Source organism: Trichosurus vulpecula, chromosome 5 (genome assembly GCF_011100635.1).
Source record: "Trichosurus vulpecula isolate mTriVul1 chromosome 5, mTriVul1.pri, whole genome shotgun sequence".
Lineage (NCBI taxonomy): Eukaryota > Metazoa > Chordata > Mammalia > Diprotodontia > Phalangeridae > Trichosurus > Trichosurus vulpecula.
Genome location: NC_050577.1, coordinates 303,137,572 through 303,160,852, shown reverse-complemented (window position 1 = coordinate 303,160,852; position 23,281 = coordinate 303,137,572). Strand labels below are relative to the sequence as shown.

Sequence of the window (23,281 nt, the reverse complement as noted above, 5' to 3'; positions counted from 1 at the left end):
TCTTTGATCTCTTTGGGATACAGACCTAGAAGTGGTATTACTGCTTCAAAGGGCATGCACAATTTTATAGCCCTTTGGGCGTAGTTCCAAATTGCTCTCTGGAATGGTTGGATCAGTTCACAACTCCACCAGTAATGCATTAGTGTCCCAATTTTCCCACATCTTCTCCAACATTTATCATTTTCCTTTTCTGTCACATTAGCCAATCTGATAGGTGTGAGGTGGGACCTCAGAGTCTGCTTTCTCTAATCCATTTAGAGCATTTTTTCATTTGACTATGGACAGCTTTGATTTCTTCATCTGAAAACTGCCTGTTTATATCCTTTCATTGTCGATTGGGGAATGACTACTATTCTTTTTTTTTTAATTAAATATACATCTTATTATTTAAAATTCAAATTGAGTGCAATCCAACAGCTCATTAAATTTTTTTTAAAAATGGTGTCATCATAATAATCAGTAACATTAAAACTCTCCATTAAAACTCTTATAGAAAAATGAAAACGTAAACCACAGTAACAGAATCCCAATTCTTCCTTACCTATCCCTTTAGCCCCAAGATTTAGATACCTCCCCCTTTCCTACGTGGATTTACAACTTCAATATCGGACAGAACAGCATTGGTGATGTTAAAATAGCTGTGATGCCTTCTGCAGACTAGAGCTGAAGAGCTGACCATACATATCATTGTGCATAATGGCACACAGTGAACTTCCACCGCTGCTAATGGAAAGAACAGATTGAAGATAGAATGGGCTAGTGTAGCTGTGATAGCTGGCGTTAAGGGTTAGTTATGAGAATCTTTGCTCATTTCTAATGGATATTAGATGTATTTAATAGTTAAAAGATTGAAAATAAAGCTTTTCTTATATAAAGCCCTTGGTTTTAAAAAAAACAATTTATGATACATCCTAAAACTTTAAGCCCATTAAGACATAACACTATGTTTTGGGGGACATAAAAAAAGAAATAATCTAAATGAAAATATTCCAATGCTTAGATATTGTTGTAGTAATTTCTGGCGGAAAACTAAATAGGCACTGGTGTTTTCACCCATTTGTATGCTCTCCTATGAATTAACGGTAAAAATTGATTTAGGGCCTTTTTTTAAGAGAATTTAGAAATAAACATAATTAAATACTATCTGCAATAATTCTCTAGCTTAATTTTCTAAATACAGGCCCATAAGCCAAATATCCTTGTACCAAATGTATTTCAGTGAAATAATCTATCCACCTTTCCCCTCAAAAATAAACAAGGATTTTATTTAAATGTTCTCATATGAAATATCTGCTAAATACCTAGCATAAACTGGAGAGGGGTGGGGGAGAGATGGGACTGGGGCAGTGAAGTAAGGAATCAGGGAAGCTTAAGAGGCTGTTACAGATTTACACAAACCTGGAAATCTGGACATCTGAAATTTGCATTTGTAGAGAGTACTCAGTGTTGCTTATCTCACATTGGGAATACAGGAATGACTTCTATTCTTATGAATTTGACTCAGTTCTCTATACATTTGAGAAGCGAGGCCATTTTTCAGAAAGCTATTTGCCCCTACATTAAATGAGTCCAAACTTGGGTTTTTCAGTTTTGTAGTTGTAGGGTTTTTTTTTTTTATATTTTTCCCCAAGTTACATGTAAAGACAATTTTTTAACATTCATTTAGAACATTTTTGAGTTACAAATTTTCTCCCTCCCTCCCTCGCCTCCCCCCCCCCCCCGAGACGGTAACCATTTGGTGTGCTGTCCTTTTTCATTGTTTGTCTGTCTCTTCCCTTACTGTTGGCCAGGCAGTCACCCTTCCATCACTCCTTCCTATTTCTGAGTGTCTGCCTACCTATGGAAGTTGCCCTTTTCCCTGCCTGGCTCTTTCCAATTTTCTACCTATATTCTTTTTTTCTTTAATTAAAAATGTTTCAGTTATTAAGCTATCATTTTTTTTCTTCATCCTACTTACTCCTTTTAACTATTTAACTAGCTATTCCTATTTAACTCCCCACTGGGGGTTAAATAAAAGGAAAACAAAGCCCTTATGATAAATAGGCACAGTCAATCAAAATAAATTCCTAGACTGGCCATTTCTAAAAATGTGCATCTTGTTCTGCATATTAGTCCATCACCTCTCTTTCAGGAAGTAGCTAGCCTTCTTTATCTCTGATCTTCTGGTTGACCATGGCATTAATCAGAAGTCTTAAGGCTTTCTTTAAAAAAACAAAGACAAAAACTAAATCCGTATAAATATGCCTTCTTTCCCTCCCACTTCCCCCCCTTTACTGCCACTCCCCCAAACTGAGGATGAAAGACACAGGCCCTCTTAAAAAATGGATAGTTAAGGCAGATTTCCTTACTGGTCGTGTCTAAAAGAAAACTCTGTGTGCGCGCGCGTGTGCGTGCACGCGTGTATACATGCATGTGTACGCATGCATGCGCATGCATGCGCACATGTGCCTCTCTACTCCAATTCTCTCACCTCTCTATCAGGATGTGGGCAGCACATTTCATCATTAATTCTCTGGAATCCATAGCGGTCTTTACACTGAACAGCGTTCCTAATTTTTTCAGAGTTTTTCGTCTTTACGATATACTTGTCATTTTGTAAGTTATTCTCCGGGTTCTCTTCACTCTGAGTCAGTCAATACAAATCTTCCCAAGCTTTCTGAAGCCATCCGTTTCATCATTTCCTGCAGCACAATAGTCTCCCATCACGTTTCTATGCCAGAACTTGTCCAGCCATTCTCTAGTCTATGGCCACCCCTCAGATTCCCGTTCTCTGACCCCTCAAAAGGAGCTGGAAGTAATTTTGTACATCTTTAGTATCGTCTTTCCACCTTAGAGTGTGAGCAGTTTGCCCTTGACATGTCCCTTATGATTGTTCATCTGTGCTTCTTGCCTCCAGTGTTGAACTTGACAGTTTCTCTGCAGCTCTGGTCTTTTCATAAGGAACGTGGAATGGAAGGTCCATTGTTCCCCTGTTGCATTAGACTCAGTTTGTTGAGTAAATTCTTCTTGGTTGAAAGCCTACATCTTTTGCTTTCCACAATAGGGTTTTTGAAACTCTGCATTCATTCATAGGAGGTTAGTGTGGCTAAACAGTGTATGATGCTGACTGTGGCTCTTTGGTAACTCTCTCTCTGTCTCTTGATGTCAATCCAGTCTCCAAGTAATACAGGAGAGGGGGCAGCTAGTTGGCATAGTGAGTAGAGCACCAGCCCTGGAGTCAAGAGGACCTGAGTTCAAATCTGGCCTCAGCCACTTGACACACTTACTAGCCGTGTGTCCTTGGGCAAGTCACTTAACCCCAATTGCCCTGCCTTCCCCCATCCAAAAAAAACTCCAAAACAAACAAACAAACAAAAAAAACAAGTAATACAGGAGAGAAGGTGAAGAGGCCCATACTTAGGGCATACTCACAGCTAGTGGGAAAGACTTGGATAAAGATCCAGGAAAGGAGACTGAGAGGGACGAGTCAGAGAGGTAGGAGGAGAACGGGCAGAATGAAGCATCAGTAGTGTCAAAAGGACATGGGTCAAGGAGGATGCAGACTGGGAAAAGGCCATTGGAGCCTGGGCTCTTATGAGTCAGGGAGCTGTCCTCCCCTGCTCAAGGCCTTATTCAGGTAAAGGGGCTCTAGCTAGGTTTCCCCTTGACCTTGGGTGCCTTCACATGAGGGCTCTGTGGCTCACGCTCATAGGCCCAGGTAGGTGGGCGCCCACACTGGCAGCCACAGAGACATCTGAGCAGCAGCTCTGTGTCTCCTTTTGCTCTAGGACTTGTTTTTTAAGTTCACCTGGAATAACTTTCTGCATTTCCAAGTGGAGTTGTGTGTAGCAGCTATTCTGTCCCACTCTACCCGGGAAGGAGGAATATCAGCCAGTGAGTCTGATTGCCGAGAAGAGATGAACAGTGGCAATGGAAGCTTGGAAAAAACTGAGTCTGCAGAGGCCACCTCTGAAAACGTGATGGTAACACACGTAAGTCCAGCTGGCACGGCTTGGCCTTTTGCAGCATCCAGGGGGAGGCCTCCTTAGGACGGTAGGGATAGCCATGTCAGAGGCAAGCGTAGCTCAGCTAGGGCTGAGGCAGCAGCTGTCCGCCATCTCCAGGGGCTTTGTGGGGGCTGCAGGAAAGCTCCTGGAAAGTGGAGACCCTCGTGGCCACTCCATCCCAACATGACTGTCCCAAGGCCACAGGGGTACGTCTTCCTCAAATCGTAGGTGCCTTTCCCCAAGAAAAAACGAGAACCAAATCATCAGAGGTGTCCAGAGATGAAGAGCAGAGACAGAGGGGCGTTTCCGATTGCCTTTGTTGAAATGATCTTCTGTCTTGTCCTCTAGCTGTTCCAGAAGTGCTGCTTGGTACAGAGGATCTTGGATGCCTGGGAAGCCAATGACAGAATCCAGTAAGGGCCTGGGTGAAGGGGATGGGGGGGGGACGGGACACAGTGGGGTATGCAGGGTGGGAGTGAGAGAATTTGAAGGCTGTGGTCCAAGGATCACTCTCGTGCTCACCTGGTCTCGTGTGCACTGAGCCAGGGAGCATGTAGGGAAGCTTAGCTTGTTCCCTAGGCAAGGGTGGCCCTTGTGTCCACGAAACAGAAGCATCCTCGCCCTGAGTGAAACTTGGGCCCTGCCCTCTAGGGATCCAGAGTTTGATTGGGAAACAGGACACAGATTGGCCTTTAGGGAACAGACCCAGTGTTGAGGGAGAAATCGTGAAGGACAGGAGGTAACTCGAAGCACACAAGCAGAGAGGCTCGTCATGAGCCCAGGCGTCTAAGACAGTGAGTCTGGGGAGCTGGAGGAGTCACGAGATATGACTGGAATTGTGGCTCAGAGCCAAGTGGTGGAAGGCACCAGATGCCCCGTTGGGGAGGGCAGGGAGGTGGGGCAGATTGAAGGTGGAGGCCTGGGCAGCGCAGAGCCCAGTGAGAGCTCTGGGACAAGCTAGCTGTGACCCGAGGAGGGTCCGGAAGGAGGCAGTGACAAGGGCAATGGGGAGGAAGCACCAGGTGTCCCAGGTATGGAAAGGGAAGGATTGATAGGACTTGATGAGTGAGTGTGGGAAGGGCAGGAGAGATTCAGTCAGGAATAAGTCCACCAGGAGAATACTGGGAAGGGAGAAGCTGGGGACAGGGGAAGGGAGTGATTGGGGAGCAGGAGGAGGAGCCAGCCTTTGGGGTGCTCTCACCAGAGCTCTGTGTGGTCATAGCTTCTGCTTGATGGAGCAGATGTGCCCAGGCACGTAAACGAGTGCATTTGGAGCAGCGTCTTAGCTTGTTTCCCTAGTGAACACACCAGTATTTCCCTGAAGTTGTTGGGTGTTCCTTCTCCTTGTCCCAGTCTTAACATAGGCTTTAAGAATGGGGCTTCCTTGGGGGCAGAGAGTGCTTTTGGATCTCTTGTCACAAACCTGATGGCAGGAAAGCAGTCCAGCCATTTAGAGCACTCTGCCTGCAGGCCAAGCAGAGCTAGTGGTGTCTTCCAGGGACATCTGACTGGTCATCTGGCAGAGAGGTTCCCTGGTTACCAGAGTGCTTAGGTCTGGGGCCTTGGAGAGAGCGCTGTATGAGAAGAGAAGCCCCATCGCTTGTACTCATTGATTCTGTGATGGGAGTGAGTTTCTCAGTTCCATTCGCCCAGTTTCAAATAGGGCCTTGTGTTGTGCTAGGGATGCAAAGACCCTGCCCTTGAGGGGCCAGGGCCAAGTGTGTGCCAAGCCTGAGGAAGGCAGGGCCCTTCCCACACTTGCTCCTTCCCAGGTGCCCACTCACTCCAGGCTGTGTAGCTGGTGCCACCTTTGCTCTCTCTCTGAATTTTCCTTTGCCTTTGGGACTTCCATTTCTGCATGATTCTTTGCCAAGCTTCAGAAGGGCCGAGGGGAAGGAGCTCAGTAGGAAAGCAGGGGTCTGCTCTGATGGTGGGAATATGTGAGCAGCCCTCTCTAAGAGGACTCTGTCTGCCTTGGTCACTTGGAAAGTGGCAAAGGCCTCGCTTCAGGGCTATCTGTGGTGAACTGTCAGCCACTCAGGCTGTGTGCCTCGGCAATAGTACTGCCTCAGACGGCTGCAGCCAGGAGACATAGGCAACCATCTAGCTTAGGCGGTGGGCATTGTTTTCCTCTGTATATACATAGGAGGGTTGAGGGTCCCTCCCCTCTGCATGCTCATCATCAGTCAGGGGGATGCACCTGCTAAGAATAGCTAGCATTTCTAGAACATTTTAATGTTTACAAAGACTTTACATGCTACCTCATTTGAGCTTCACAACAACCCTGAGAGGTAGGTAACTCCCATTTTATAGGTAAGGAAACTGAGGCAGACAGAGGTTAAGTGAATTGCTCAGGGTCATACTGCTAGGAAGTGCTGAGGCCCAATTAGGAAGATTCAGGTCTTCCGGAGTCTAGGCCCAGGGCTCTACTGCACCACCCAGCTGCCTGCTTTGTTTTTTTATATGGTTGCTCTTAAGAAATAAAATCTTGATGAAGGAAGACAAATATTATCAGGCCCTCTCTCTCTGCAGGGCACTGTGATGTGTGTTCCTTCTTGCCTTCAGGTGCCAATTCCTTAAATGCTCTAAAGTTAAATCTGAAATTCTTCCCTGATTTGATAATGATTTCAGAACTTTCCCTTGACATATGGTTTCATTCAATGAGTATTCATTGAGTGTCTGATTATGGTAGGCCCCAGGGCTTCTACAAACATGCATGGGCCCTGCCCTCACGGAGCTTCTGTTCTAGTAGAGGATGTCAGACTGTACCCACATCTCTCCAGTATGTGCTGCTAAAGGCCCACTCAGCCTACAGAGATGGGACAGCTATGTTCACTTGGTGTGATTTCACCCAGTTCAACAAATACTGGGAAAATGTTGTCCTATGCCCAGCCCTGGATGAGATTACAGACAAACACAAGCCTCTCTGTCCTTGGCCTTCCAAGAGCCAGATTCTCCTGGCAGGCTTACACCATACGTAGATAAGTCGGTAGACCTTGGAGGAGGGGGAGAGCATCAGGGATGGCCAAGCTGCAGGCTGAGGAGGGCTCTGAGTGGCAGAGTAGAGGCCACAGGCCATTCCAGAAATGAGGGTAGAGCTAGTGCCCCTGGCTCTGTGGGGGCTGAAGCCAGACCAGGGGAGGACCCTGAAGGTGAAGTGGCTCAGTTTATTCAGGAGGGAAATGTTTATTGTTGGGAAACTCTGATGAACATGACTGGAGCAGTTCTCCAGGAAGATGACTCTGGCCCCCTCTGTGGGACGAAGCGGGTTGGAGGAGACTGATGAGAAAATGGTGCCATGGCCCCTCTGCGAGAGGGGGTGAGAACCACAAGGAGTTGGGTAGCAAATGGAGCAGAAAGGAAGGGGGCTGCCTAGGAGCTGCTAGTGCCAGGGTGGGAGCCCCTGGTGCTGGGATGGAAGCCGGCAGTGCCGGAGTAGGAGCCCCTGGCGATAGAGTGGGAGCCCCTGGTGATGGGGTGGGAGCTGGTAGAGCTGGGATGGGAGCCAGCAGCACTGGAGTGGGAGCTCCTGGTGCCGGGATGGGGGTCTCTGGTGATGGGGTGGGACCTGGTGGAGCTGGGATGGGAGCCAGAGGTGCCAGGGTGGGAGCTCCTGGTGCTGGGATGGGAGCTCCTGGTGATGGGGTAGGAGCTGGCAGCCCTCAGATGGGAGCCAGCGGAGTGGGAGCTCCTGGTGCTGGGATGGGGGTCCCTGGTGATGGGGTGGGAGCTGGTGGAGCTGGGATGGGAGCCAGCAGCACTGGAGTGGGAGCTCCTGGTGTCGGGATGGGAGCCCCTGGTCCCAGGATGGGAGCTCCTGGCAATGGGTAGGAGCTGGCAGCCCTGGGATGGGAGCTCCTGGTGATGGGGTAGGAGCTGGCAGCCCTCGGATGGGAGCCAGCAGCACTGGAGTGGGAGCTCCTGGTGCCAGGATGGGAGCCAGTGGCACCAAACTGGGAGCCTCTGGTGATGGGGTGGGAGCTGCCGGCACTGGGATGGGAGCCACTGGCTCATTCCCTGTCCGTATTGTGCTTTGTTACCTTGGAGGCCTCTACTCTCCACAGTGGTCCACTTGGGAGCCTGCAGTGCTAGGGAGAGGGGCTGGCCCTTGGTCTTCGAGTTCCAGGGAACTAGAGCAGGCCACGGGCTTGACCATTCAAAAGTGGCTACGAAATAACAGCTTTCTACATGACTTTGTCAGAGGTGGGCACGCTGACTCGCGGCTCTGGCCATGCCTTTGTTTGTAGGGCCGAAGGTGGGATGAGGAGGGGAAACATGGGCCACCTGACCCGGATAGCCAACGCTGTTGTCCAGAACATGGAGAAGGGCCCCATTCAGTCTCAGATCAGCTCATTCATCAAAGGTATGTTTCTCCTGCCCTCTCCTGTCCTCTCGGATCGCTGTTAGCTCCACGTGGCTGATTGCAGATCTCACCGTGATCAAGTCCCTCTTGGATCTCATGCTCCTTTAGCATGTATCAAAGACACCTACACCGGCTGCTTCTTTCCCTCTCTCTCAATCCCTCTCCTGTCCAAGTTTGTCCTTTCCCGGGTCTCTTCTCAAAGAGAAATTCCTGAAGTTTGGAATGTGACTTGGAATCATAGAATCTCAGAGCCATCTAGTCAGATGTGGTCCTGAGCAGGATTCCCTCTTACAGCTTCACCCACATGTTATTCAGTTCAGCTCAAAGAACTCCAGCAATAGGGAGCTGCTCCCCTTCTGAGGCAGTCCAGACCCAAATAACACTTTACCAGAGATCCCAGCACCGTTGGCCTGGGTCATCATGAGTGAGAGCGAGAGGCCGTGACATCCAGTCACTCAGTAAGCATTTCTGAAGCTCCTGCTCTGGGCCAGGCACTGGGCTCGGTGCTGGGGATTCAGAAACAGAAGGGGAGCCCTCTGTACCCCCAAGGAGCTTCTGTCCTCTTGGGGGAGCCAGCATGTACATAAGCAGGCAGATAGAAAACCCAGTCAAGTGAATGGTTTTAGGGGGCAGCCTTGGTGGCTGGGAAAAGAAGGGCTGGGGAGTGGCTTCTCAGACATCACTAGGCCTAGTCCATGCTCAGCTTTTCCGGCTTCTTCTCTGCTGACAGGGCTTTTGAAAGCCCAGTATTACTTCTGTGTTGGGATAAAAACTAGAGGAAAATTTAATAAAGGATAAATAGGCCTTCAAAAAAACAACCCAAGTTTTTAAGCAAGACTGGGGGGTGGGGATGTTGGCCAAGAGGAGGTTCCAGTGTGAGGAGTCAGGCCCAGCCATGAAAAGCAGCAGCGCCCTGCCACCAGGGCTGGGGAGCCAAGGCCCCCAAGCATTCAGCAGCCTCCCCAAGGTGGGGAGTGGGCTTCTGCCTGGGTTCCAACAAAGCTGGGAGGGAAAGTTTTTGGCTTCTAACCTGTGTTTCCCCATTTCTGCTTGAGAAGTAGAAGGGTATCTATCCATCCTTCTGCCTTCACCTGAGGTTCTAGGATCATTTGTTCCCCTGGGATCAGCGAGAGGATTCTTTCTGCAAAAGAGACTAGACCATGTGCTTCGGATGGATCCATTGATATGTCAGCGTCGGGGATTTTGGTGGTGGATTTTGGTGGCAGATTTTGCAGCCCCTCTGGACTTTTGTGGATGGTCCCTGACTCTCCCCAATTGTAGTTAGTCTTGACCTTGGCTCAGAGCCTTTCTGACTGAGCTGGACTTGCTGGAGCCTTAGAGGGAATGTCTTGGGGAGGAGAGAAGATTTGAGGCCCCAGGGGCCTTCCCGGCCACCAGGAGGCCATGGTTAGAGCAGAGTGTTAGTGGAGGTGAAGATCAGTGGGCCCCTGGCAAGGCCTGTGGTCACCCAGAGTCTGTCCTGTTTGCAGACAGCCACAGAGGATGGGGGAGGACAGAAATGAGTTGTTCATTCACAGGAAACCCTGAGTTTCCACCGTGCCCCAAATGTTTTATCCAGGTGGACCGATGTGGTTATAAGGTGACTTGTCCTGCAGACTTTACACATTTCTCCTCTCTGACTGACTGGATTCAGTGTCACCTTAGAAGGCAGTCCTGTGCAGGGCCCCCAGAATCCATACTTGCCTCTGGGAAGTTTGACATTTTTGTCAGTGACTTGGACACAGGCACTGATGGCATCTCGACCCCAAGTCTGTAGTTGTCACAAAATGGGGAGGACCAACTAACTAACTCTCTGGCTACCAGAGTCAAGTTTCAAAAAGATCTGGGCAATCTAAAACATAGGACCAAAGCTAGGAAGATGGAATTCATTCCAGGCAAATAGAAAGCCCTCTAGCTAGGACCCTCTCCCTAACCCAAAAAGCCATTTAATGAGTCCAAAATATGGAAGGCATAGGTAGACAGGACTTTGTCTTTTTAAAAACAAAAAGAACTAGCAGTGGCATGTGGCACCATGGCCGTCCCAAGAGAGCAGAGCTTCCCAAGTCTGGGAGGCAGCAGGCCTGATTCCATCAGCAGGACCAGCCTCATTTTGGGAGGACCTGGGGCTAATGACGATGGTGACAATAGCCGTCAGATACATAGTGCTTTGAGGCTGGCAGAGTTTGCACATGGGTTTCTGTGTACCCAGGGTGGTGAAAAGTGGGAAGGCCCCGTCACGCACACACGTTTGGCCTGCAAAAGCAGCCTGGGGTGGGCTGAAGGAATGTGTATTGTGGACAAGGGCTTAGCCTGGGTCTGCTTGGCTCCACAGGGAGTGAGAAGAGGCTACAAGAAGCCAGTTGAGGCTGATGACTGGAAAAAAATTGCCCTGGCAGAGGAGCTGGCAGAAGGGGGCTGGCTGCCTGGGGAGACAGGGACCTTCTCCTGCTGGAGGGGCCTGACTCACCTTGGGGCTGTGGCTCTTGTGGGGGAGGGCTTGGCTTCAGTGACTGGTATCCCCTGATGGCTCTGAGATTCTCTGATGCTGTGGAAGGAGGCGCCCACCGTGCCAGATTCCATAGGACTAGGGCAGACTTGCACTCTTAGCCAGATGCTGGCTCCTCAGGGAGGCCTAGCTGTTTCCTAGACCCATGCCCCATCCAGGGGGTGGGCTGGGATTGGGAAGGAAGCAAGCAAGACTGCCTTCTTGAGCAGCTGTCCTCTACTCGGTGTCCACACACCATGGACCATGGTCTGGGCCTCTTGTAGTGTTTAGGAATCCTCACCCAACCCACGAGAGCCTGGATAAGCATGCCCAGAGTTCATTTGGCTTGTCCAGTGAAATGGGGCAGTACGATTTCTGCCATCCTGGGGAAGAACATGACAGTGCCTCCCTCCCCACCCTCCACACATGAGCGATCCATCTGGCAGGGGCTCTGGCATGTGATCTCCCAGAAGGGCTGGGCAAGGGCTCTAGTCCAGCACCTCTGCAGCCCAGGTCACATTTCTCTCCTGATCAGCTCCTTCACAACAAAGTGAGGATGCCAGGCTAGGCAAGCTTGAATGTCCCTTCCAGCAGAAATTGAGGCCCTCTGGCTCAAGGGGATAAGGGGATGCAGTGGAAGGAAGCTTGGACTTTGAGTCAGAGTCCCAGGTGCAAATGCCTCCTACACCACTTCCTCCCAGAGTGACTGTGACCTCTTTTTTTTTTTTTCAACCATAAATTGAGGGCTTTGGCCTCCCTGACCTCTGCGGGCCCTCCTGGCCCTGGATCTATGATCCAGCACTTTAGGGTCTATGATGTTACCTTCACTCTGGGAGCTGTTCTAACCAGACCGAGCTGTTTTCCCTACAGAGCTTCCTGAGGATTGTCGAGGGCGATGGGAGAGCTTTGTGGAGGAGACGCTGCCGGAGACCAACCGGAGAAACACGGTCGACCTGGTGAGAAGCCTGGGCCCCCTACAAGGCGGGGGGTGCTGAGGGCAGCAAAGGTCTAGGTAGGTAGACTCCCGGGCACAGGCAGTGGGAGGGTCAGCGCTTCACTTTGTTTCCTGGTCATCAGTGGTCACTGGTTTCACCCCTTCACTCATTTCCTTCAGTTGGTCCAAGTCAAGCTCAGGGGGTGGGCAGCCTGTGGGTTGTGCAGGTGAGGCCAAGGCCAGGAAGGCCTCTCCAGGAGGGCATCTCGGACACCAGGTAGCTGAGGCCTTGAGGGACTCAGGGGCATGTGAGCTCGGGCTCCAGAGATGTTGCCAGTCTCCTGGGACTTGGCCCCACCCCCGACCCTGGCCCTGACCTTCCCCTTGCTCCTGGCCGTCGGGGTCAGAGGCAAGGCAAGGGGGGTGAGGCTGAGTCGTGGGCTTCCGCGTGAGCTCCCCCTCTGGGGCTGCTTGTGTTTCAGGTGAGCACTCACCACCTTCACTCATCCAGTGAGGACGAGGACATGGAAAGTGCTTTTCCTAACGAGCTGACCCTGCAGCAGGTGAGTACCACACCCAGCCCTGGAGCTCCAGGGCCCAGAAGGGTGCCTGAGCGGCAGGGGCCTCCCAGGGGTGGGGGCTGCTCCGGAGGCAGCTTCTCAGGAGAGGCTCTGGAGCTAGAAGGCTTGGGCTCAGGTTTATCAGCTGAGATACCCTGGCCAAGTCACAGAGCTTCCCTTGGCCTATAAGCTGAAGGGCTTGAACTAGTGCCTCTGCTCCTTGACCCGAAGGAGGGGGCACAGGGTCATCATATACACTGAGGGCAGGCAGGGTGGGGCTGGGAAGAGATCTCCAAGAGGGGAACTTGACCCATTTGTGGGCAGCCTACAGAAAGTCCACCATCTGCATTCTGGCCGTCTCTTGTCTGAGCACCCAAGACGGGCAGCTTTCCCAGCTGCTTTAACTAAAGGGGAGAGGCTGCCCAGAGAGAGCTTGCTGAGGGAGGCTGCGGGCGCAGCTCCCTTCTGACCGGCCGGCGCCGTCCCCCCAGGCCTTCTCGGAATACCAGATCCAGCAGATGACAGCCAACTTCGTGGATCAGTTCGGTTTCAATGATGAAGAGTTTGCAGACCAGGATGATAACATCAAGTGAGTTCCCCGCACTCGTTGCAGAGGGAGAACCCGAGTCTGGTTTCTGGGTGGTCAGTGCCTGTGTCTTGGCCAGCCTCACCCCATGCTGACAGGGCATGGCCCAGGTCCTTGGGGCTTTACATTCAGTTTATTTTCATTCTCAGCCCCCGATTCTCTCTCTCCCTCCCTTCACCTCTTGGCCAAGCCCCAAAAAGTCCATCAGCTCTGTCCGGAGGTGCAGGGGGCGAGCTTTACCAGGAGTCCTCTGACTCGCTGGGACTCGTGCTGATCAGAGTTCCCAAGCCTTTCGGAGCTGTTTGTCTTTACGTGGTTTGTTGTTCACTTGTGTACAGCTGTCTTTGGGGTTTTCTTGGCAAAGATACTGGAGTGATTGGCCGCTTCCTTCTCCAGCTCACTTTACAGATGAGAAACTGAGGCAACAGGGTGAAGTGACTTGCACAAGGTCACACAGCTGGCAAGTGCTTGAGGCTAGATTTGAACTCAGGATGATGAGTCTTCCTGACTCCAGGCCTGGGACACTGCACTGTGGCGCCCCCAGAGGCCCATTGTTTACATTGTTCTCTGCGTAAACTGCTGTCCTGGGTCTGCTCACTTCCACCAGCATCCGTTCGTATAAGTGTCTCCAGGTTTTTCTGAAACCACGCCTTTCGCATTTCTTCCACCATAACAGCGTGCCATCACGTTCCCATACTGTCTCATGTTCTGCCATTCCGTATTTGATGGGCATCCTCTCAACGACCAGTTCTTTGCCACCGCAAACAGCTGTCCGGCCCAAGGTCTTGTGGACATTCAAGTGATTTCCCAAGTAGAAAAAGTGCTTTCGCAGAATAGCGTCACATGCTATTGAAATGTTAACTATTCTATTACCTAGTTTAATATACTTGCATCAGGAACCCCCCAACTGCCTCATTCAGTCTCGACATGTGAGGTGTCACTGGATCTGTGTGAGGATAAGCGAGGGGCAGGGCAGGATGCTGAGTGTGCCTCGGTGGGCTTCCCCTGCCTGCCGCTGCCACATCACAAAGCGGGAGGCTGGGACTCGGAGTGCCACTCCAAATCCAACCAGTGTTTAAATCATCACACCTTAACTCCCTTGTGCTGCTAGCCAGCATTTTCCTTTTTGTAAAAGGCCCCAGGGTTGGCTTTCTGGAATGCAGTTTCCTGAGGGTGACTGTGAACTTGGAGCCGGACACAAGATGCCTGCAAAGTTATCACAACTCACAGTGTGTCTGGCTTAGGTCACTGGGAACAGGGGAGCTGCCAAACTAGCCTTCTTTATTTCTTTTCAATAAATGCCTGGGAGAAGGAGGAGTCACCTCCCTCTGTAACAACCTCAGATCCAGCCTGAAGCAAGTCTCTCCCACAGCCCAAGCCCAGCAGCCTTGCATTGTTCTGTCCCCAAGTCTGTGGCCGTGGCCCCAGCTGAGCAGCGGTGCCAGGATGGCTGTGGCCAGACTTGCAGGCAGGCAGTCTGAGCACCCATATCTGTCTCTGTTGCAGTGCCCCTTTTGACAGGATTGCTGAGATCAACTTCAACATCGACGCTGATGATGACAGTGTAAGTGGGCCTGGGGGATCCTTGCCGCTTGGCGCTGGGATGGGGAGTTGCAAGCACCCTGAGCCCTGACGTGGGAGCTGAGGCCTGCACACCAGCGACTTAGCCCTTGGAGTCAGAGCAAGGAGAGGAAAAAGGGATCAGGAGGTTGGCCAGACTGGGGCCATGGCAGGGAGAACAGGAGGAGCATCTGAAGGAAGGCCCTGAGCTGGGCAGACCAGGACTGGCCTCCTCTGGGAGGCCCTCCCAGTGCCCTTCCCATCCACACCGAGGAGGCTTTGGCGGGAGAGCTCCGGGAGCTAATCTTCATGGCACTTTGTTTCAGCCCAATGCATCTCTGTTTGAAGCATGCTGCAATGACCGGATCCAGCCATTCGATGACAATGAGGAGGAGGAAGACATCTGGGAGGACAAGGAGATCAACTATGCAACTCAAGCCAAATCCAGGACCAGGTAAAGGGAAACCGTAAGGCACTTCAGTGGCTGTGGCGGGCCCCGGCTGGCCACCCTCATCCTGAGGCCCAGCCCAAACCTGGGGCCCTTGCGTAGAGCCTAGGGCCCTTCCTGGACCACAGGCAGTGGGGGCACGATTTCCTAGTGGCCTCTCCAGGGGCCTGCAGGCTGGGCCTGCTCTGGTCCTAGGCCTCTGCCCTTGGAATGCAGCAGCTGGCCTGGTCAGCAGCTCAAACAGCAACTTGGACCTCTGCTTCCCCATGTCCTGCTCTCCCTGCCCACGTCCTCCTCCTCCTTCTCCTCTTCTTCCGCCTCCTCCTTCCCCCCATGTCCTGCTCCCCCCCACATCCTGCTCCCCTCATGTCCTCCTCTTCCTCCCCCCGTTTTCCTCCTCCTCCCCCCACGTCCTGATCCTCCCCACATCCTCCTCCTCTCCCTCCCCATGTCCTTCTCCCTCCAGGTCCTCTCTTTTTTTTAGATTCTCTTTCCTCTCATGTCTTCCTCCTTTCTGCCATTCTATCCAAATCACCTGACTCCCATGGCCATTTATTAAGCAGTATATTGGGGTTCCAGAGTGAAGAACTGGGAGCAAAGCATCAGACACCTACTGTGTGCCCGGCACTGGGCTGGGCACTTTATAGTTGTCATCTCATTGGATCCTCGAAGCAGGGAACCCTGGACAAGTTTACAGCTTCTATTTGCCTCAGTTTTCTCAGCTGTAAAGTGGGGATCCAGACAGCACCTCCCAGAGTTGTTGTGGGGGGTTCAGTGAGATATCCATGAAGATAAAGCACTTAGTACAATGTCTGGCACACAGTAGGTGCCATATCGTTGTTAGCGATTTTTTAAAGACAAACCTCAGTTTTTACACTGAGAATCACCATTTGACTCATTTGGTTCCAAAAGGGATCTGCCTAAGGAGTCAGAGAGTGCCCAAAGGGGCCTGCCATCAGCCAGAAAGCTGGCCTGTGGGTTATTTGATTTGGGTTTTTGAGAATGTCCCAGAATCCCATCCTGCAGGGGGCCTTTCCCTTCCAGACGCTTTGTTCTTTGTATGTTGTCTCTCTGTTAGGGGGAAATAGGTAAAGGGCCTTGCATCTGGAGTGAGCCCTCCCTCAGGTGGGCTTGCTTTGGGGCACCACCAGGTTTTCAGGGCCCTGTCCCACCCTTCCTCTCATGCTGCCTTTTTCTTCCAGCAGCCTGGCCCTCCGTGGGCCCATGCCCCTGGGGTGTCAGCAGGACAGAAGGCCCTGGGCAGCAGAGCCAGCCTCTGGGCACCTTCCTGCTCATCTTTTTGTTCTAGGTTTGGTGCTTCCCATACCTCAGAGTATTCCGCTAAAAGTAATCTGGAGAATGGGGATCGGGATGGCAGTGAGGACTCGGAGGAGGAGGAGGAGGAGGAGGCGGAGGCGGGCGAGGTCCTGCAGGACGGCGGCACTCCTCCAAAGAGCAGCACTGACCTCACCCTGCAGGATGAAGACCTGGTCTCCTCAGAAGGTGAAGAGACCTCCTGGGGAAATTCATGCCTTCTCTCCCCTGAGAACCTGCTCCATGCAAAGCCCAGTCCTGAGGATGCCAAGTGAGCTTGGTCCCTCTCCGGGCACTGTGCCTCTGCGAGTGAAGCAGCATAGCTTGGGGTGGTCCTGGTGTGTCGGGGGGCCTGGGGAGGGCAGCAACACACCTGAAGGCTTGCCCATGCCTTTCCCATCCGCTTCTACCTTGCACAGGCCCCTTATCTCATAGCTGCCTGGGGCCCAAACGGCTCTTCTCAGTCCTGCTGCCAGGCTTTGGCCCCATGTCCCTGCCTCATCTAGGGCTCAGTAACAGGTGCCCAGGACAAGTTCTGCTCCTGCCAGACTCTGGGCTTAAGCATTTTTGCTGTCCGCTCCAGGATGATGGGCTTGCAGGGTCCCTAAACTGTGAACTCCGTCATCCCATTGGAGGAGGTCAAGAAAAAATTCAGCCAGGCCCAGGGCTCCACAGGATGCTGCTGCCCTGTTCTTTTATGGTGAACAGGTCTAGCCCTAGGCATAGTCCTCACACCTGGATGAGATACAGTCTTCTCTTGGGCTGCCTCTCCTTCCTCCTCAGCCAAGGACCCAGCTGTAGCCACAGTAACCACTGCTCTGTCCTCCTGCCCCGCTGCCCCCCTGCCTCCTCCCTCCTCCTCCTCCCCTCCTCTGCAGGCTCTGGATGGACAGCTGTATTTGATGAGCCAGTAAATTCAAAGCCCCCTCCCTCAGGTGTGGCCATGGACATTGGTTCCCGTGTATGGGATGCAGCTGCTCCAGACACTTCCACTTCAGATGAAAAAGGCTGGGCGAAATTCACAGATTTTCAATCTTTTTGCTGGTAAGAGACTGGTGGCAGGGAGGGCCTCTTTCAGCTGGGGAAGCAACCCAGGAGAGAGGGGAGGACAGGCACCATGCACTGACTAACCCACCTTGTTCTCAGGGCTTGGGCTTCTTGTCGAGACTCTTGATCCTTTGGGCTAAGAGAGTTTCTGGGAATGTCTGTAAAGCGGCCTATGCCACTTCTCCTGGCCCTGGCAGCCCAGACCCTGCTGTGCTCATTCCCTGACCTCTCTTTTTTCAGCTCAGAATCAGGTCCTCGATGCAGTTCTCCTGTTGACACAGGGAGCAGCCCCTCTGAGGGGAAGCCCAGGCAGAGCCAGGACAAGAGCTGTGAGTGGGCTCAGAGCTTGGGGAGGGCAGGGTGGGGAAGGCAGGGGGAGGGCGCAGCTGGTGTCTAGTGAAGCTGAGTGGGGTTGGTTGCAGGCTCCGCACTGGGCCCATAGCACCAACCTATAGAAGCACCACTACCACTGCTCCTGCAGAAGCGAAGCAGGTCAGTAGGAAAACTAGCAGCTCTCCTGGCTGCTGAGACTCAGCTTGGCCACTGCCAAGGTGCTGTAGGCAGATGGGGCTGGGCTCCCAGCTCTCTGGAATAGACTGTAGGGATGGCTCCTAAATGAGATGCCCAAATAAAATTCACCTAAAGGCTGAGCAGGTTCAAGGAAGGGATGTTGGGGTCCAGAACCCCAGGTCACTGCATGGCTTCTTTTAAAATATTCTGAAAATGTTAGGGTTTTTTCTTTAAAATTTTGAAACTTTTCCATTCGTTCTTGGTAACCCTTGGACTAAAAGAGCCAAGATCTAAAAAACTGTGAGAAAAGGTCAAGTGTCAGTGTGGCCAACACAAGCCTGCCAGAGTCAGAAATGGCCAGCCCAAGCCTGCCAGAGTCAGAAATGGCTAGCTCAAGCCGGCCAGTCAGAAATGCTCTCAGAGACTTCCATCCATCACTGAAGGAGGGCCCTGAGTCATGGCAGCCCCAGGGGTGGGCATTGGAAGGGGGAAATAGAAAGAAGGAGACTTTGGGCTGTCTGACCCAAGAAATTCAAGTTCAGGTTCACGTTCCTCCTGAAGTTTGCATATGAGCCTCCTGATTATCCTGCAAACAGAAAGCCGGGTGCTTCTGCTCCTTCTCTTGTCCTGGTTCTCTAGCCAAGAAGTGACTTAAAAAGAAAATGTCCAGTGGGTAAAAACCACAAGCTCCATATTCTAAACTGGATGCTCATAGTACTTAAGCCAGCTCTAGAGAGTAGCAGAGAGCCCAGGAAAAAGAGCACTAGGATGCCCTTGGAGTATTGGGCCGTTCTCCTGTCCCACCGAATCTACATGTGCTAAGGGGTGGACAGCAGGGCTGAGGAGGAGGGACACTGTCCCAGCAGTGTTGGGCCCCCTAGCACACACTGAGAAAAGGTGGAATACCATGAAAGCGTGAGGTGAGGAAGGACAGGGCCTGGCTGGCCAGGACCACCTCCCCAGACCCAGAGCAGGGTCAACAACACAGGTTCAGATTGCCTCTAGTGGGCTGAGAAGAGTGTGGGTAATGCATAGCTAGGGCTCCTGCCCTCGCTGTCAGTGACCAGACTTCTCTTCCTTTGCAGTCAGCCCAGCTGCTCCCTGTGTCTGGAATGTGTGTGTGGCAAGGAAGGCCCCCCTGGTGGCCTCTGACAGCAGCTCCTCGGGGGGCTCAGACAGTGAGGAGGAGGAGGAGGAGGAAGAGAAGAAAGCAGGTATCGTCACAGATACTGTCAGTCCTGGACCTGGACAAGAGGGCCTCAAGTTGACTCTGGACACCAAGAAGGACAAGGCTGCCTTGACCAGGTGTGAGAGGAGGAGCTGGGCTCCCAGAGGATGCTAGTTAGGACTTGGTTCCCCTTCTCCCCAGAACAGGGGCAGGGAGGCTGTGTGCCCACCCTGTGTCACATGCAGGGCAGGCGATGCTCAGTGATGGGGCTCCAGCAGTTTGCTGGCTCGGGGTAGACTTCAGAGTGCTTACTCCCCAAAGAAATCTGTTCCAAGGGGCAGTCCCTTGGCTTGTCGTTTTTCGAAGGCAATCAGTACAAAGGTTCATTTTCCACTCGTGCCTCTGGTCCAGCAGTAGCCTTGAGGCATGCTTGAGGTGTTCTCGAGCGAGGCTCTTGGCTCAGACTGCTTCCTCATCCTTTGAATCTGTCTGGAATATTATTAGATGGGGCCCTCAGAAGTTTTACTGCTGCCTCACTTAACCTCCAGCTCATGCAAGCTGTTGTAAATGGCATTTAGTGAACACATGCTGTCCCCCTAGTTCAAGAAACCATGGACACCCTGAAAAAGAGAGATGGAAGGCTCCAGACTGTGACCTTCAGCTCCTCCCCTGGGTCTGATCTTGGGAAGTGGTTGAGGCCGAGGGTCATACCTAAGGGAAGGCAGAATGGGGAGGCGCCCCTGGACAAGAAGCCTTTGTGGGAAGAAGGCCTGGGAATGTGGGTGGTCACTGGAGTCCCAAAGAAGGACCAAGGAGCAGAGAGGCCTGGGGGGGTCCCTTTTGGAGCCAAGCTCGAGAGCGTCCCAGGGAAGGTGGCTGGGGGGTCCTGTAGGGGGATCCCTCAAAGGAACACAGGATGTCTAGGCTGTGGTCCCATATTGGAGGGAACATCATGTCCAAGAGGGCAGAATGGGAAGCAGTGGGGGAAGTGGCTCAGGCCGACTGAGGGCCCTCTCATGGAAGCTTCCTTACTATTAGAGCTGCCCCACTCAGAAGTCTCTGGCCCCTTCAGAGGTCACTGGCTCCCCTCAGAGGTCATTGGCCTCTTTCAGAGGCAATGAGCTCGCTCGCCATGGAAAGGCCGGGCAGTCAGGCCTTGGGGTGTGGGCTGGACAAGATAGCTGCTGAGGTCCCTTCCAACATTGGATGACTCTTTGTTTCAGGAGATGGAAGCTCTTTAATCTGGTGTCTGGCACCTTGTAGGTGCTTAATGAATGAGTATTAGTTGACCTGTGGAGTCGCTTTGCCTGTTTCGAGAGGGCTGAGGAGGGAGGACTTGGCACAGGCAGGTCTGGGATGTTCTGGAAGAAACTTTCCAAACTTCTTTCTTCTTCCTCCCCCTGGGAGGGTGGTCACTGACACTCACAGGATGAGAAGCCCACTGGACGTCTCCAGGCTTGCACAGCCTGTGCCCTGTGGTCTCAAGCTGCACCATGTGAGGCCGAACAAGAGTTTCCCTACCCATGTGGCAGGCCTGCCTGGAGCAGGATCTTGGGTTTCTTCACAGATATCTGGCTAGTTCTCCTCTGGGGTTCTGGTGCTCCTGCCAGGGCCTTTCACTGTAGAGGTGGCAACACACTCACCCTGCTGAGTGACGGGTGGTCCTGCCCCTCCTCTACCTCCACACCCCTTCTGATCCTTTAGCCACTGCAGAAGCCAGGGCTTGGAGGGCTGGGAATCTCAGTATCATTTGTGGTTCCATGCCTGAGGTCCAAGGGGAACTTTTTGGACAGAACAGCAGCCATGGGCCTGGCTTGTATGAAGCAGCTTCTTACAGACATGCAGACCCTGAGCAGAAAGAAAGAGTTACTTCTCCCCTAGCCCAGCTCCCATCTGTTCTCCATCTTTGAGCACTTGCTTCTCAGGAGTGGGTGGGGGTGGGGTGGGGTGTCCAAAATGAGAGGAAATTGGGATAGACACACATTCATTTGATTGGGAAGAGGGGTGGGCTGCCTGTGTCTCCCCAGCAGGGTGGGAGTTGGGCCTCCCAGCTGGCCTCATGGACAGCAGCCATGTGCCCCCAGGGGCCAGAGCCTGGCCTACCCTGGGGAGGGCATTGGGCAGGGCCCCTGCCTCCAGGGAGACAGCAGTGCTGAGGCCTGTGATTCATGGGAGTCAAATGGGGCAGCTTGAACCCCAGCAGAAGAGAAAAGGACCTCGATTTTGCCAGTTTCTTCCAAGAGCCACCTGGGCTTTGTTGCTGGGCTATCCCTCTCTGCCAAACCGGACCAGAGTGTTCGGACACTGCTCTGTGGTGGTTCTCAAGGTTCCCGCAGAGAGGTCCCATTTCCAAACAGAAAGTATGGGGTGAAATTCTTCTTGGTTCCTGACTAATTTGCATCTTAGAACTGCACTCGGGCCAGAAGCCCACTTCCTCTGGTCCTAGCTCTATGCTAGTGTCCCCTATCCCTGACCCCTGGCCGGAGGGCTGTCAAAGGCAAGCAACTAGTAGCCCAGATCTGCCTTGCTACCTCCAATGGGATCCTTATAAGCAATGTTAAAAGCATGTTAAAGCACAGCTTCTCAAGATGAGGAACCTTGGGAGTGAGCCTGTCACGGGAGAGGCAGCGCAGGCTCGCAACAACACCGGATACTTCCAGTCTGAGAGATGTAAGCTGAAGGAGAAGGGGAGAGGAGGAGGAAGAAGGGGCCCAAAGAGAGGAGACCCCAACAGCGCAGGTGTTTGCCCTTTAAAAAAATAACCTCCCCTGAGGTGGAAGAGGGCTGAGCGGCATCCAGATCTGTGACAAACAGTACTTTAATTCCCATACACAGACATCCAGAGAGTCTTCCCTTACTCATCTTTCTTGAAGAAAAATCCTCCTCTGTCCTGGATTTCAGATCCTCCCATTTCATTTTGCAGACAGCAGAGAACTCCCAGGCTGGGGCCTCGTCCCCAGATCCAGATGGAGCCAGACAGGGCTTGGGGCTGGCTTGCAGAGCAGGTGGTTTTCTAAATCAGTGTGGCCAGCAGGGATGCTCACGAGTGCGTCGGAGGCCAGCACTACCAGTGCAGCCTTCTTTTTATTGACAACTCTTGTCGGAGCGACACCTTTGCTTCTGAATGTCTCCTTCCCCTTCCTCCTACCCAGCAAGCTGTGTTGTATCGCAAGCATTTGGAAAGAAGGAAAAACCAGTATCTGGCAAGGCTAAGGGACATCTCTCTGTCTGTTAGTGCCTGCCACAGTGCACATCCTGGGAGGGAGCACTGTGCTTTGTCCCAGCTTCTGTCCTGGGCCAGGCTTGGGCACGAGGATTTCCCAGTGTGTGGTTGCACTGCGGCATCATGTGGCCTCTTCCTGCTTGCTGCGTGGGCCTCGGGCCCCGCTTGTCCTCATAGACATCTTGGTAGTTAGTAAGCAGATTGCTTATTTCTTGTGCGGTCATATTCCAACACATCTTTTAACCATATAACCCCAATTTGGCTACTTCCTGATCAGTGGCAACCACTTTATTCCCAATTCTTTACTGCTGTGAATATTCTCATGTATAGGGGACCTTTGTCTCACTTCTTTCTTCCTCAGGGTGCATACAGTGGGATCTTTGGGGCCAAGGGCCTGGGTATTTTGGCCACTTTTTTTTTAAGCACAGTTCCAAATTAAAGCCATGTTTGTGTCACCATGGGTATAAATGACACCTTTGCCCTCTCCATGGGTGTAATTCCAGGCCTGGCTGTGGCCATGCGCTGAGAGCTGAGGTTGTCCCGAGAACCCTTCCTCCCTCCCTCCCTTCCTTTTCAGGCCACATTTGCCATGTCCTCCTTTCCCCAAAATCTCTGCCCCTCAGGAAGTCTCTTTTCCTGCATGCTGTTAAAAGCCCCCCCAGGAAGCCATTGTTCATCTCAAGGTCTTTGGGCAGTGACTGTGTGGTCTTGAGGCAAGATCTGCCAAGGCACCACACATGGGCACACGCATGTGCACACGCACATACGTACCCACATGCACGTGCCTTTGCCCAGCTCTGTTGACACCTCCCCAAGTCCCCAGGTACAGGGAGCCCAGTAGGTGACAGTGCCATGGTCTTCACAGGGGCCTTGCCTTAGGCTGCTCCAGATAAGCACGTCCGGGACAATGGTGGCCTCTTCTCGCTGAGCTCGGGCCAGCTCTCCGTGCTTTCTCGCATGGCACTTGGAAGGTCTCCTTTGGCATCCCAGAATGGTCTTTGCTCTTTTATCTTCTCCTCCCTTGCTTCTCTTTCTCTTGGCTCACTCTCCCCACTTGGGGCCTGCCTCTCTTGGCCTCTCTCTGTGGCTCTCACTTA

At 52.3% G+C, this 23,281-nt stretch overlaps 1 protein-coding gene across 7 annotated transcripts in view; it reads left to right on the top strand.

Annotated features, from left to right (window-relative positions):
* Nucleotides 1-23,281, top strand: part of PPP6R2 (protein phosphatase 6 regulatory subunit 2) — a 127,620-nt gene that overhangs the window by 97,842 nt on the left and 6,497 nt on the right. For 5 of the 7 annotated variants that reach the window (XM_036758844.1, XM_036758842.1, XM_036758845.1 and 2 more), the window contains 12 exons: nt 3,768-3,971; nt 4,335-4,399; nt 8,234-8,349; nt 11,705-11,790; nt 12,251-12,331; nt 12,820-12,917; nt 14,421-14,478; nt 14,801-14,928; nt 16,232-16,425; nt 17,115-17,280; nt 17,524-17,612; nt 18,879-19,098. In XM_036758844.1, coding sequence (XP_036614739.1) covers nt 3,768-3,971; nt 4,335-4,399; nt 8,234-8,349; nt 11,705-11,790; nt 12,251-12,331; nt 12,820-12,917; nt 14,421-14,478; nt 14,801-14,928; nt 16,232-16,425; nt 17,115-17,280; nt 17,524-17,612; nt 18,879-19,098 — 1,505 coding nt within the window. The remainder of the gene's footprint in view (nt 1-3,767; nt 3,972-4,334; nt 4,400-8,233; nt 8,350-11,704; nt 11,791-12,250; nt 12,332-12,819; nt 12,918-14,420; nt 14,479-14,800; nt 14,929-16,231; nt 16,426-17,114; nt 17,281-17,523; nt 17,613-18,878; nt 19,099-23,281) is intronic. The other 2 variants (XM_036758848.1, XM_036758849.1) reach the window with 1 other exon arrangement.